Here is a 13,290-nt window from a genome sequence, read left to right as displayed (position 1 = left end):
CCCCTAACTATCAAGTCCCCTTCACAATAGTCCTGTCTGCCTTCACCCTTGCCTGCTAAGCTTCAGAGCCAATCCTGGTGCCACAGACCTGGTTGCTGCTGCTTTCTCCTGAACAGTCATCCCCCCCGCCCTACTAGCAGTATCCAAAATGGTATGCTTGTTTCAAGGGGAATTCCTGCACTACCTGTTAATTGGCAGATGGAGTTTAATCCAGACAAGTATGAGGTGTTGCACTTTGGAGATCAAATGTAAAGGGACAGTATACAATTAACAGCAAGACCCTTAACAACCTTGATGTACAGAGGGATTTTGGTGTCCAAGTCCATAGCTGCCTGGAAGTGGCTGCACAGGTTGATAGGGTGGCAAGGAAGGTGTATGGCATGCTTGGTTATTAGTCGAGGCATTGAGTTCAAGAGTCGGGAAGTTATGTTGCAGCTTTTAAACTCTGGAAATAAATCATCTGAAAACTTACGAACTATGCCTTGTATATTCTCATCCAAATCATCTATATAAATGACAGACAGTAATGTGCCAGCACCGACCCCTGGGAAACACACCAGTCACAGGCTTCCAGTTCGACAAACAACCTTCCACAATCACCCTCTGCTTCCAACCATCATGTCAATTATGTAGTTACTTAGCTAGCTCTCCCTGGATCGATGCGATCTAACCTTCCAGACCAGACTTGCATGCGGGACCTTGCCTATGCAAATGGCTGTTAGATCCTGTCCTCAATCCCCTCCAGTAACTTACCCACCACCGATGTCAGCTGGCTAGCCGTAGTTCCCAGGCTTGTCTTTGCTGCCCTTCTTAAATATCGGTACAAACATTAGCCACCCTCTGGTCTTCCAGAAACTTCACGTGTGGCTAAGTTGAAGCAAATATCTCCGTAAGGGCTCCACAATTTCTTCCTTAGCTTCCCACAAGGTCGAGGACGTACTTGGTCAGGCCCTGGGGATTTATCCATCTTAATGTGCTTTAGGACCGCCAATACTTAGAGAAATATTCATTAAAAATCTCAACAAGCACCTTAACTCCACACATAGACAGCCATGTTGATCTTTAAGGGGACCTAATCTCTCCCTAGCCACTCTTTTATTCTTAATATACCTGCAGAATCTCTTGGATCTTATTTAATCTTGCCTGTCATATCCATCTCATGCCCTCTTTTTGCCCTGATTTATATTTTAAGTGTACTCCTGTACTTCCTATACTCGTTGAGGGATTCACTTGGTCTGACTACCTAATCCTGATGTATGCCTCCTTTTTCCTGACCAGAGCTTAAATATCTCCCATCAACTAAGGTTCTCTAAACTTGCCAGCCTTGCCCTTCACCCTAACAGGAGCAGGCTGCCCTGGACTCTTGAAATCCCACTTTTAAAAGCCTCCACTTACCAGTCATCCTTTACCTGCAAACAGTCTCACCCAATGACCTCTGCAAAATCCCATCTAATGCCTCCAAAATTAACCCTGCCCCGGTTTAGGACCAGTCCTATCTTTCTCTATAACTATTTTAAAACTAATAGAATCACAGTCACTGGACCTAAAGTGCTCCCCCACTGACTCTTCAGTCACTTGAGCTACCTTGTTGCACCCTCTCTACCAGGGCCCTTTTTTATATATATGTATATATATATATATATATATATATATATATATATATATATAGATAGATAGATAGATAGATAGATAGATAGATAGATAGATTGATATAGATAGATATATATATATATATATATATATATATAGATAGATATAGATATATAGATATATATATATATATATAAATGATTACAGAAACTTTCTTGGACATATTTAACATATCCCACCCTATCCAAGCCCTTTGCACTATGGAACCCAATCAATACTGGGAAGTTAAAATCTCTCATTAATGCTACCTTGTTGTTCTTACAGCTACCTGTGATTTCCCTGCACATCTGTTCCACTAATTCTTCCTGACTATTGGGAGGCCTCTAATACAGTCCCATCAGAGTGACCATCCCCTTCTTGTTTCTAATTTCTACCCATACGGCCTCACTGGATGATCCCCCAGGAATATCCTCTCTGAGGACCATTGTTATGTTCTCCTTCATCAAAAGGCAACTCCCCCTCCTCTGTCATGCCTTTACAAGGTAAGTTTTATTTTACAGATAGCATGGTGGGTGCCTGGAATGTGCTGCCAGGGACAGTGGTGGAAGCAGATACAATAGCAATGTTTGAGAGGCATTTAGACATACACATGAACAGCCAGAGAATGGAGGGACACAGACCATGTGCAGGCAGATGGGATTACTTTAAAGTGGCATCATGGTCGGCACAGACATTGTGCTGTACTGTTCCATTTTCATTATAAGGTACACCTCTCAATTGGTTCCACCTCCATTACAACATTCTCTTTTCTGTGCGTTACACAGTCACCAAGTGAACCTGCACGGTCCATCCCATATGGGTGGCAGTTGCAGGCGACAAAGTCAGGCTAGGCATGGAGCAGAGTCTCACCCAGGGCTGCCTGGGCCAGAGAAGCTTGCTGGCTGCTTCCAAGCCCTGGAAAATGTCGACCACATTGCTTGGGCTTTGGAGAGCATTTCCAGGTGACAGGGATCAATCAGCTGTGTCTCTAAACTGCAACTCTTGGGCTGAGATGTGTTACCTTTCTGCGTTGAATGGCTGCTTGCAGAAGCTGCACCACATCTCGTCCAACACAATCTAAAGCACTGAATCCTTTGGTCCACTTCAACAGGATGCCCTGCAGGGCAAAACCATAAGCAGTGATCAAATATGGCCACGTTACCATTCTACTGAGTCAATTTGTTTGCCAGACAGAGCAAAAAACTGAACAATGCTGGCTGGATTGGAATGATGAACAGCTTAAGTCTCACCTGATGTAAACTGGTCAGATGGCAGGGGAAGGAGAAGGTAAATCCCAGGGGAAGGTGATCCCTGACCTTTTTCTTCAGCAGGAACCTCACCAAGCAGTCTGCAATATAATCGAAAAGCTACAAAACAGCAAAGGTTAGAGCTTCCTTCAGAACCATCGGACGGAACAAAACATCGGAGCAGCTCAGGAGCTCTGGGGACCAGGCAGTGGGAGGAAGGAGAATTGGTAATTGCTTTATTATTGTCACATATACCGAGGTGCAGTGAAAAAATTTGTTTTGCATGCCATCCATACAGATCATTTCATATCATAAGTACATTGAGGTAGTACAAGGGAACACAAAAAAAGGCACTGTTTTGTGTGCACCTCCCAAAGTAACGTGACATAGTAATTTTTATGTCTTGCACTGTACTGCTGCCACAAAACAACAACTTTCACTACATATGCCAGTGATAATAAACCTGATTCTGATCCTGACTCTGACAATAACAGAATGCAGAATATCATGTTACAGTTACAGAGAAAATGCAGTGGTGCAAGGCCATGATGAGGTAGATTGTGAGGTCAAGAGAGCATCTTTCAGGCTTTTGTATCTTCTTCCAGGTGGGAAGGGGGAAAAGAGAGAATGTCTGGGGTGGGTGGGGTCTTTGATTATGCTGGCTGCTTTACCAAGGCAGTAAGAGGTGTACATAGAGTCCATGGAGGAGAGGCTGGTTTCCATGATGTGCTGAGCTGTGTCCACAATTTCTTGAGATCTTGGGCAGAGCAGTTCCCATACCAAGCCATGATGCATCTGGATAGGTGCATCTATAAAAATTGGTGAGGGTCAATGGAGACATGCCAAATTTCCTTAGCCTTCTGAAGAAGTAGAGCCAATGGAGCGCTTTCATTTGCTCAGCACCCAATATACTCTTGAACTCACATTATGGCCTTATTATCTACCTGCACTGCACTTTCTCTGCAACTGTAACACTTTATTCTGCATTTTGTTATTGTTTTCCCTTGTACTACCTCATGTACTGATGTGATGAAATGATCTGTATGGATCACATGCAAAACAAAGTTTTTCACCGCACTTTGGTACTTGTGACAATAATAAACCAATTTACCAATTTATGTCAGGGTAGAAACCAACAGTGAGCAAAGAAAATATATGCTCCTGCTTCCCCCGATGCCCAGTTGCCCCACCTCACATGGCACAAGACAGCTCCCACTAAGACTAGATAAACGGGATGAGCAAAGAGCACAAATTAGGACTTCAAATTATTTAGCGACAAAAACCTTGGACTGTTTGTTTCTGCTGAAAGGCACACTAATTCTTGGGAACTGTTTCTTCGACTAATAAGCTCCTTGATCCCTGGACAGTGACTTGTAACAAGGCTGAGGTAAGCCTCCAGGGCCTGGATAGTGAAGATCCATCACACTTGCACCACTCCCCCTGGCAGCCTATTCCAGGCATCCACCACTCTCTGTGTAAAAAACTTGCCCCTCACATCTCCTTTAAACCTTCCCCCCTCACCCTGAAGCTAGTGGAGGGCTTATCACTGGTGGGCTGAGTAGAGGGAATTAGAATTAGGCTGCAGACAATGAGCAGTTTTGAGACAATGGCTGAGGGAGGTCATATTCCCCTCAGTTGGGCCATAGCATTGATTTACCAATCTCTAATGAATTATACAAGTAGGATGGTGCTCTCTTGAACTTGGGATAAGGGGGATTTAATTAATGACTCAAGATATTAAGGAAATCAGTTTTGGTAAAAAGAGAGCAAAACTATTCCCAGTGGATGGAGGTGTTGGATTAGTGTCCAGATTGTTGTTTTATTGTGTTTTTCCTTGTAGTTTTAGCTTTCTTTATGCTTGCTAATATGTTTGTATAATCACCTGTTTGTCTGTAAGCTTTTGGTAACTTGCAGTATATTTGGTTCTACTGTAGATTGTTTGTCTGCAAAGCTGAAGTGTGACTCAGACAGTACCTGTTCACAGGTTTCCTTATCTAAACAAGTTTAGACCAGTTTGCAGTATAAAGGAGAGCAGAGAAATAAAGGACTGCAGATGCTGGAATCCAGATGAAAAACACGATGATGCTGGAGGAACTCAGTAGGCCAGGCAGCATCCATGGAGAAAAGCAGGCGGTCAACTTTTCGGATCAGGACCTGACTTCAGGACTGAAGATAGGTAAAGGGGAAGACCAATATATTGGAGGGGAAGGCAGAGCAGTGATAGGTGGACAAAAGAGGGAGGCGGGTGGGCACAGGTAGATGTAGGTAGGAGATAGTGATAGTCAGTTGTGGGGGAGGAGGGGAAAGCAGATCCGCTAGGGGATAGGTAAAAGGTAAGAAGAGAGAGGTAAAAAAGGCTAGGAAAGGGAAGAAGAGAAGAAGCATGGTGGGGGGTTGTGGGGAAGGGGGGGTGGGGATTACCTCAAGTGGGAGAATTCAATATTCATGCCATTAGGCTGCAAGGTTCCAAGACAGCAAATGAGATGCTGTTCCTCCAGTTTGCACTTGGAATTCTCCCAGCAGTGGAGGAGGCTGAGGACTGTCATATCAATGATAGCATGGGAGGGGGAGTTAAAGAGATTGGCAATGGGAAGATGCAGGTTGCAGTTACGGACAGAGCACAGGTATTCTGTGAAATGGTCACCTAGTCTGCATTTGGTCTCACCAATGTAGAGAAGGCCACTAAAGGGAGGGCATGTGGTCCAGTTCTTTGTTACTTCTTTTTACTTGCCTAGCTTGCTGGTACAGGCTGACCCACTCTGACCTGTACGATGATCAGGAGTGTCAGGAATAAGGTAGGCGAGCTTGAAGCTCAGATACAAATGGGTAAGTATGATGTTGCTGGGATAACGGAGACATGGCTGCAGGGAGATCAGACCTGGGAAATGAATTTTCAAGGACAGGAAGGTGGGCAGAGGGGGTGGGGTGGCCCTGTTGGTGAGGAATGAAATTCAGTTCCTTGCAAGGGGGGACATTGAATCAGGAGAAGTAGAGTCAGTGTGGACAGAACTGAGGAACTGTAAGGGCAAAAAGACCCTAATGGGTGTTATCTACAGGCCTCCGATCGGTGGATATTGGGTGCAAGCTGAATGGTGAGTTAATGTTGGCATGTGGCAAGGGTAATGTCACAGTAATTATGGGGGATTTCAATATGCAAGTGGACTGGGAAAATCCGGCTGGTACTAGACCCCAGGAAAGGGAGTTTATAGAGTGCCTCCGGGATGCATTCTTAGAGCAGCTGGTACGAGAGCCAACCAGGGAGAGGGCTATTCTGGATTTAGTGCTGTGTAATGAGCAGGATTTGATAAGAGAACTCGAAGTAAAGGAGCCATTGGGAGGTAGTGACCATAACATGATAAGTTTTTATCTGCAATTGGAGAGGGAAAAGGGCAAATCAGAAGGGTCAATTTTGCAGTTGAACAAAGGAGGCTATGGAGCCATGAGGGAGGAGCTGGCTAAAGTTGACTGGGCGGGCATCCTAGCAGAATTGTCAGTGGAACAGCAATGGCAGGTATTCTTGGGAATAATGCACAAGGTGCAGGATCAGTTTATTCCCCAGAGAAGGAAAGACTCAAAGAGGGGAAAGGGGCCACCGTGGCTGACAAAGGAAGTCAGAGATAGCATTGTGTTAAAAAGGAAGAAGTATGGCAGAGCCAAGCGGAGTGGGAAGATAGAAGATTGGGAAATTTTTAAGGTGCAGCAGAATTTAAAAGGTAATTCGTGAAGAAAAAATGAGGTACGAAGGCAAGCTATCCAGGAATATTAAGGAGGATAGCAAAAGCTTTTTTAAGTATGTGAAGGGAAAGAAGTTAGTTAGGAACAATGTTGGGCCCTTGAAGACCGAATCGGGTGAAATTATTATGGGAAACAAGGAGATGGCAGTCAAATTTAATAAGTACTTTGGATCTGTCTTCACGGGGGAAGATGTAAGAAATCTCCCAGAGGTAAGGATGGACAAAAGGCAGAGGGTGACAGAGGAACTGAAGTGGATTGACATTAGGAAAGAAATGGTGATGGGTAGACTAATGGGGCTGAAGACTGACAAATCCCCAGGTCCAGATGGTCTGCATCCCAGGGTACTAAAGGGGGTGGCTCTAGAAATTGTGGATGCATTGGTGATCATTTTCCGATGTTCCTTAGATTCGGGGTCGGTTCCTGAGGATTGGAGAATGGCCAATGTTTTCCCACTTTTTAAGAAAGGAGGGATGGAGAAAACGGGGAACTATCGTCCAGTTAGCCTAACATGTGTGGTGGGGAAGATGCTAGAGTCCATTATTAAGGATGAAATAGCGGCATATTTGGATAGCAATGATAGGATTGGGTCGAGTCAACATGGATTTACCAAGGGCAAATCATGCTTGACTAATCTACTGGAGTTTTTTGCGGATGTAACCAGGAAATAGACGAGGGAGATTCAGTGGATGTTGAATACCTCGACTTTCAGAAGGCATTTGATAAAGTGCCGCACAGGAGATTGGTGGGTAAAATTAGGGCTCATGGAATTGGTGGTCGGGTATTAACATGGATAGAAAACTGGTTGGTGGATAGGAAACAAAGGGTAGGGGTGAATGGATGTTTCTCAGAATGGCAGGCCGTGACTAGTGGGGTGCCACAGGGCTCGGTGCTGGGACCGCAGATGTTTACGATCTATGTTGATGATTTTGATGAAGGCATTGTGAATAACACTTGCAAGTTTGCTGATGATACAAAGTTGGGTGGCAATGCGACATGTGTAGAGGAAGTTAGGAGAATTCAAGGTGATTTGGATAGGTTGGCTAAGTGGGCAGATACTTGGCAGATGAAGTTTAATGTGGATAAGTGTGAGGTTATCCACTTTGGGAGCAGGAACAGGAAGGCGGATTATTATCTGAATGGTGTGGAGTTAGGTAAGGGGGAAATACAAAGGGATCTAGGAGTCCTTGTTCATCAGTCACTGAAAATGAATGAGCAAGTGCAGCAGGCAGTGATGAAGGTTAATGGAATGTTGGCCTGTATTACAAGGGGAATTGAGTACAAAAGCAGAGATTCTTTTGCATTTGTACAGGGCCCTGGTGAGACCACTCCTTGAGTATTGTGTACAGTTTTGGTCTCCAGGGTTAAGGAAGGATATCCTGGCTATAGAGGGTGTGCAGCGTAGGTTTACGAGGTTAATTCTGGGGATGTCGGGACTGTCTTATGCTGAGAGGTTGGAGAGACTGGGATTGCACACGCTGGAATTGAGAAGATTGAGAGGGGATCTGATTGAAACATACAGGATTATTAAGGGATTGGACAAGATAGAGACAGGAAATATGTTCCAGATGTTGGGGAAGTCCAGGACCAGGGGGCATGATTTAAGAATAAGGGCTAGGCCATTTAGGACAGAGGTGAGGAAAAACTTCTTCTCCCAGAGGGTTGTGAATTTGTGGAATGCACTGCCTCAGAGGGCAGTGAAGGCCAATTCTCTGGGCACTTTCAAGAAGGAGCTAGATAGGTTTCTTATAGATAGGGGAATCAAGGGATATGGGGACAAGGCAGGAACAGGATATTGATTGTTGAGGATCAGCCATGATCTCAAAATGGCGGTGCAGACTCGAAGGGCCGAATGGTCTAATTCAGCTCCTATTGTCTATTGTCTAGTGATGAACGTCTAATAAAATGGCCGTAACCATAAGATTTACTCCTCATTCTTTACTTCTGAAGAACCTTTAGACAACATCATCTTCAGATCTAACAACTTGGCATCAGGAAAAGATAGAACATTCTAGTGTGCATATTTAACAGGAGTTAAGACCTTCCTTCTTACTTTCCTAATCGTCAAAGAAGCACCTAGTTCTTGCCTCAATACACTATTTACAGGAAGTCTAAGAGTGAAGTTAAAACCCGGGGATCAGCTCCTCTACTCTGCTCTATCTTAGGTGAAGTTAAACAGTATGTTTGGCTGTGCACGGTCTATTAATTTGATGATTTGGCATAATCTATTTGGCTGTGTACAGTTCATTTGAATTTCAATTGTATTATCTATTGATTCAGGCTACCAGCCACCAGTAAGCAAACAATTGTTCTATATCTACACATGTAGGAGGAGGAGAATCAAAGCCATGGTCAAATTAGAGAAGAAAAGCTAAGAGAGAAAAGAGGGAACTGAACCTCCAGTTGCTACATATGAACAGATGACTGAGTTTGTATTCTTATCTAAACAAAGTATTCCAACTGGATAAGACAGGTGAAGAAATCAGAATGAAATATACCATCATTGCTGAGTCTAAAGGAATTTGGCTGTTCGATGATATTAAAAAGGCATGGGGTAAGATCTAGAGAATGCGTGAGGGAGAGAAGAAAACTGGATCATGTTAGCAGTCTTATCACAACTAAAAAAGAGAGAACCTGTTCAGTTACAAAGTCAGCATAATAAAGACTGTGAAATGTCTAAAGAGCAAATCTGTACACTAACTGAACAAGTGAGAAAACAAAAGAAGTGTGATAGGATCAAAGTGAAGTATACAAAGCTCAGAGACAAACTGAGACAGTGTGGAGAGGCACAGCGAGGTTCTCAGAGGTGTGGTCCTGTCACTGATCCTCCTCTTTGGGATACACCTCCTGCACCAATCCAAAGCAGTGCCTCTATCCGAAGTTAGCAGGATTGCAGAATGGACACGACACAGATGCTACAGCGATCTCTAGTGATTTAAGTGACGATGACAACAATGAGAAAATAGGACTGGCAGCCAGGCCTCAACTGACTCCATCAAAGACCAAGCAAGTGAAGCTGCGCAGGAATGATAGCAAATCCTATGAAAGAAGACAAGTGTTTTCTCACAAATCTGCTGAACCTAAGAAGATTCATAGATGGTCCAAAGAGGTCCCACATCCTACAAAAGGACGTTCAAAGATCTGGACTGAACTTCTGTGTTTTAAGAATATATATGACCTGCACCCATATGATGGCATCCAAATTCTGGCCACTATGTTATCTCCTCATCAAGTTAGATGCGGACATCGGAGAGGATAAGCAAATTCTGCAAGGTAGTTGGAATGCTATTAAGATGTAGTTGCATGAACAAACCCCAACACCAACAGACTGGGGAAAGGTCATCAGCCACAAGCAGAAGAACCCTGAGGATGTCCCTGAATATGAGGAATGCTTCAGAAAAGTGTGGTTGAACCACTTAGGAGTTCCAACGGTAAATGAAGATAACATAGAGCGATTTGTCTATGGTCCACTGAAGTCAACTTTTATGGATGGCCTGAAGCCAGATGTTGCCAGATGGTTAGGGTAACAAAATCAAATTTGAATGAAGCCAGTTAGTGGATATCACTAACCAAAGTGGAACGAGACATGGAAGTTCCATTAAGAGCATTACAGGCGGGGCAACTCATTGACCAACAACAGAAGCGAGACCAAGTCCCTAAAGGAGCATGTCACTATTGTGGTAGAATTAGACATTGGGCTAAAAGTTGTAGGGCCAGAAAACAAGGTAGTCAATGGAAACAGGCTCAACCATCGGCTCCACCAGTGTCAGAAGACCCTGACCTGACAGTACAGTTTCATCAACTGACTATTGATCAATAAAAGCAACTTTTGGAAGCAGTCTCAAGCTCAAAAAAATGACAAACTCCTTTCCGGCAGCCTTTTGCTTGCCCTGATAAAGCTATAAAACAGACGGTTTATATGTTACACTGCTGATTGTGTTGAATTCTTATTACATACCAGAGCTGAGCTAACATGTGTAACCAAAACCATTGCCCAAAAATACAAAGTACCACTGACCAATATTTGCAGATATGCATATGGTGCTGGAGGACAGAAAGTTACTTGAACCACAACCAGATCAGTTGAAGTGCAGGTTGGTCCTCATCTACAAAAAACACAATTTTGAATGGGAGACATCTCGCAACCCCTCCTTAGAATGGATGTTCCGTTGACCGTAAACTCCACCCTTAAGTTTGTGATGGGTAAGGTTGCCTGGAATCTAATGAAGTTGGTCAAACCTGAACTAACAAACCACCCAATATGGTTGAAAGACAAAAATGACCGTGACTGCGCAAAAATAATGACATGCCATAAAGATGCAAACTACCACAAAGAAATGCCTCTACCAAACCCGGATCTGATCCTGTTCACAGATGGCTCCTTGATGATTGAAGGAGGAGTTAGATTGGCTGTTAGACTTGTCTCTGAAACCGAAGTGCTGGTATCAGAATGTATGGCTCCTGGTACCTCTGCACAACAGGCAGAACTAAAAGCCCTGACTGAGGCCTGTAAGACGGTAGGAGAAAAATCAGCTAACATCTACACAGACTCCCGATATGCCTTTGGTGTTGTTCACGATTTCAGAAATCTATGGAGGCAAAGAGAATTTCTTACGGCTGTAGGAACCCCAATCAAAAATGGCCAGTTGTTGCAAGAATTAATGGATGTTATACAATTTCCTCAAAAGTGGCTGTATTGAAACGTCAAGGCCACTCCAAAATTGTCATAGTTGAAATTCGCAGAAATACATTAGCAGATGAAGCAGCAAAAAGGGCAACACGGGAAGCAATGAAAGGAATGAAAGGGATAAAACAAAAAAAAGAGAATCCACCAACTAAAGTTGTGAGAACAAACTTGAATTCTCTGTCACATATAAACATACAGGATATTCAAGAAATACAAGCTTGATGCTCTAACAATGAAAAGTGGTCCAGGGTAGAGAATGGTGGGAAATTGAACGATGACAGAGGATAGAGATATGATACTAGTCACAGACTGGCAGCCCCAACCACATTGCTTCCTTGTTTAGCACAGCAGATACACCTCCTAGGACACATTGGAGTGGAAATGATGACCAGCAGATTCTCCCAGTGGTGGTGAAATCCAAAGTTTAGATCACAAGCCCGACAAACATTGGAAAGATGCATGATATGCCAGATAACAAACCCAGGAGCAGCAGTAAAGCTACCACAATTAAGTGCCCCAGCCCCACCTGGACCATTTTTCCACCTACAAGTGGATTACATTATGCTATCAGAATGCCAAGGATACTCAAATGTTCTGGTAATAGTGGACAAGTTCTCAAGGTGGGTGGAGGCTGTTTCGAAAAACCTTCTGGACAACATCATCTCCAGATCTAACAGAGGCCAGGCCAGTGATGGAGTGAACAGGACCAAGGATTAGCACCCAGCCCTCAGGAGTCACATCAGGGCCTGACATGTGTAACTCTCTTCCACAGGAGGAGGCCCGATGCTGCAGAACAATACACTGTGCACAAAGGAAGCTGGAAGCAAACCAGGAACTGCAGAAAGGACCCAGGTCAGTTGTAGCCACTCAGATTATGGTCTAGAATTTAGTCTCCAGATGTGACAATGGCCAATTTAAGGAGATCAGCTGTGATGTTGGTAAATTATGGCTGATGGTAAATGCCGTTATTGGGATCTCAGTTCAACCGAAGGTTTACAAATGGAACGTCAGTCCATCGCAACTACTGATGATTGGGAGAGTCATCCATCCATGTTCTCTCAATCTCAATTTAAGTTCCATTCCGGACCTATTCCAAGAAATAACCTGCTGGTTAATCAGAGTGCCCTGGTCATCATTAATCTCTCATTCTATTCAGAGAAGAAATATTATGCTGTTATTCTTATGTGTATAGGAGACCACACACCCATTTCCTACAATATATTTTACAACTATTTTTACAATACTTTACAACTATCTCCTAGACTCTAAAATCTTTGCAATGCACTGGATGGGATTTAAAAGGCACAAAGATGTGTTTCTTTTATCCTTCTCATTGACAAATGTCCCTTTAGGTGGAGGATGTTGGGAGTGAGGTGGACTTCTCTGGTGCACTACCTGTTCTCCAGTCCCCTGCATCACCTCCTGACTCAGGCTGTAGGTCTGACTCTCCTGTTGATATCCATTTTCAGTCTCATCGCCAAGCTTCACCAAAAACACTCGGAAATTGCTGCCACCAAGGTCCAGGGCCAGGAAGGTGCCTTTTTCTGCAGATCCAAATCAAATGAACACATTTAAATCAGCCTAGTCTGGTTCCCAGTTCATGGCCCCATTCATGATCAACATCATAGCCCTCATCCCAAACCCCTGCCATAACACAGTCATTTCCTTGCATTTGCCCCAACATCCACATCCACAGCCTTTCCTTCATTTCCTTGCACTTACCACACAAACTGAGGGTGAAGTTCACAACCAGTACTTGTTGGGCTAGTCCATCTAATGCTGGCTGGGTCTATCGTGGGCACGTTCATGGCCCTATCCATAGAACCATAGAACACTACAGCACAGAAAACAGTCCATTCAGCCCTTCTAGTCTGTGCCGAAGTGTTATTCCGCTAGTCCCATTTGCCTGCGCCAGTCCATAACTCTTCAGACCCCTTCTGTCCATGTATCTATCCAATTTATTTTTAAAACTTAAGAGTGAGCCGGCATTTACTA

The 13,290-nt window shown here is 43.9% G+C and overlaps 1 protein-coding gene across 1 annotated transcript in view; it reads right to left on the bottom strand.

Annotated features, from left to right (window-relative positions):
* LOC127569636 (hexokinase-2-like) overlaps positions 1 to 13,290 on the bottom strand; it is a 42,211-nt gene that overhangs the window by 19,174 nt on the left and 9,747 nt on the right. Inside the window, 3 exon segments of the mRNA XM_052014436.1 lie at positions 2,651 to 2,746; positions 2,880 to 2,996; positions 12,691 to 12,839. Of these exon segments, the coding sequence (XP_051870396.1) occupies positions 2,651 to 2,746; positions 2,880 to 2,996; positions 12,691 to 12,839 (362 nt within the window).

This window comes from Pristis pectinata, chromosome 4 (assembly GCF_009764475.1).
Source record: "Pristis pectinata isolate sPriPec2 chromosome 4, sPriPec2.1.pri, whole genome shotgun sequence".
Classification (NCBI taxonomy): Eukaryota; Metazoa; Chordata; class Chondrichthyes; order Rhinopristiformes; family Pristidae; genus Pristis; species Pristis pectinata.
The sequence above is the reverse complement of the archived record's forward strand: the minus strand, read 5'-3'. Positions and strand labels throughout refer to the sequence as shown.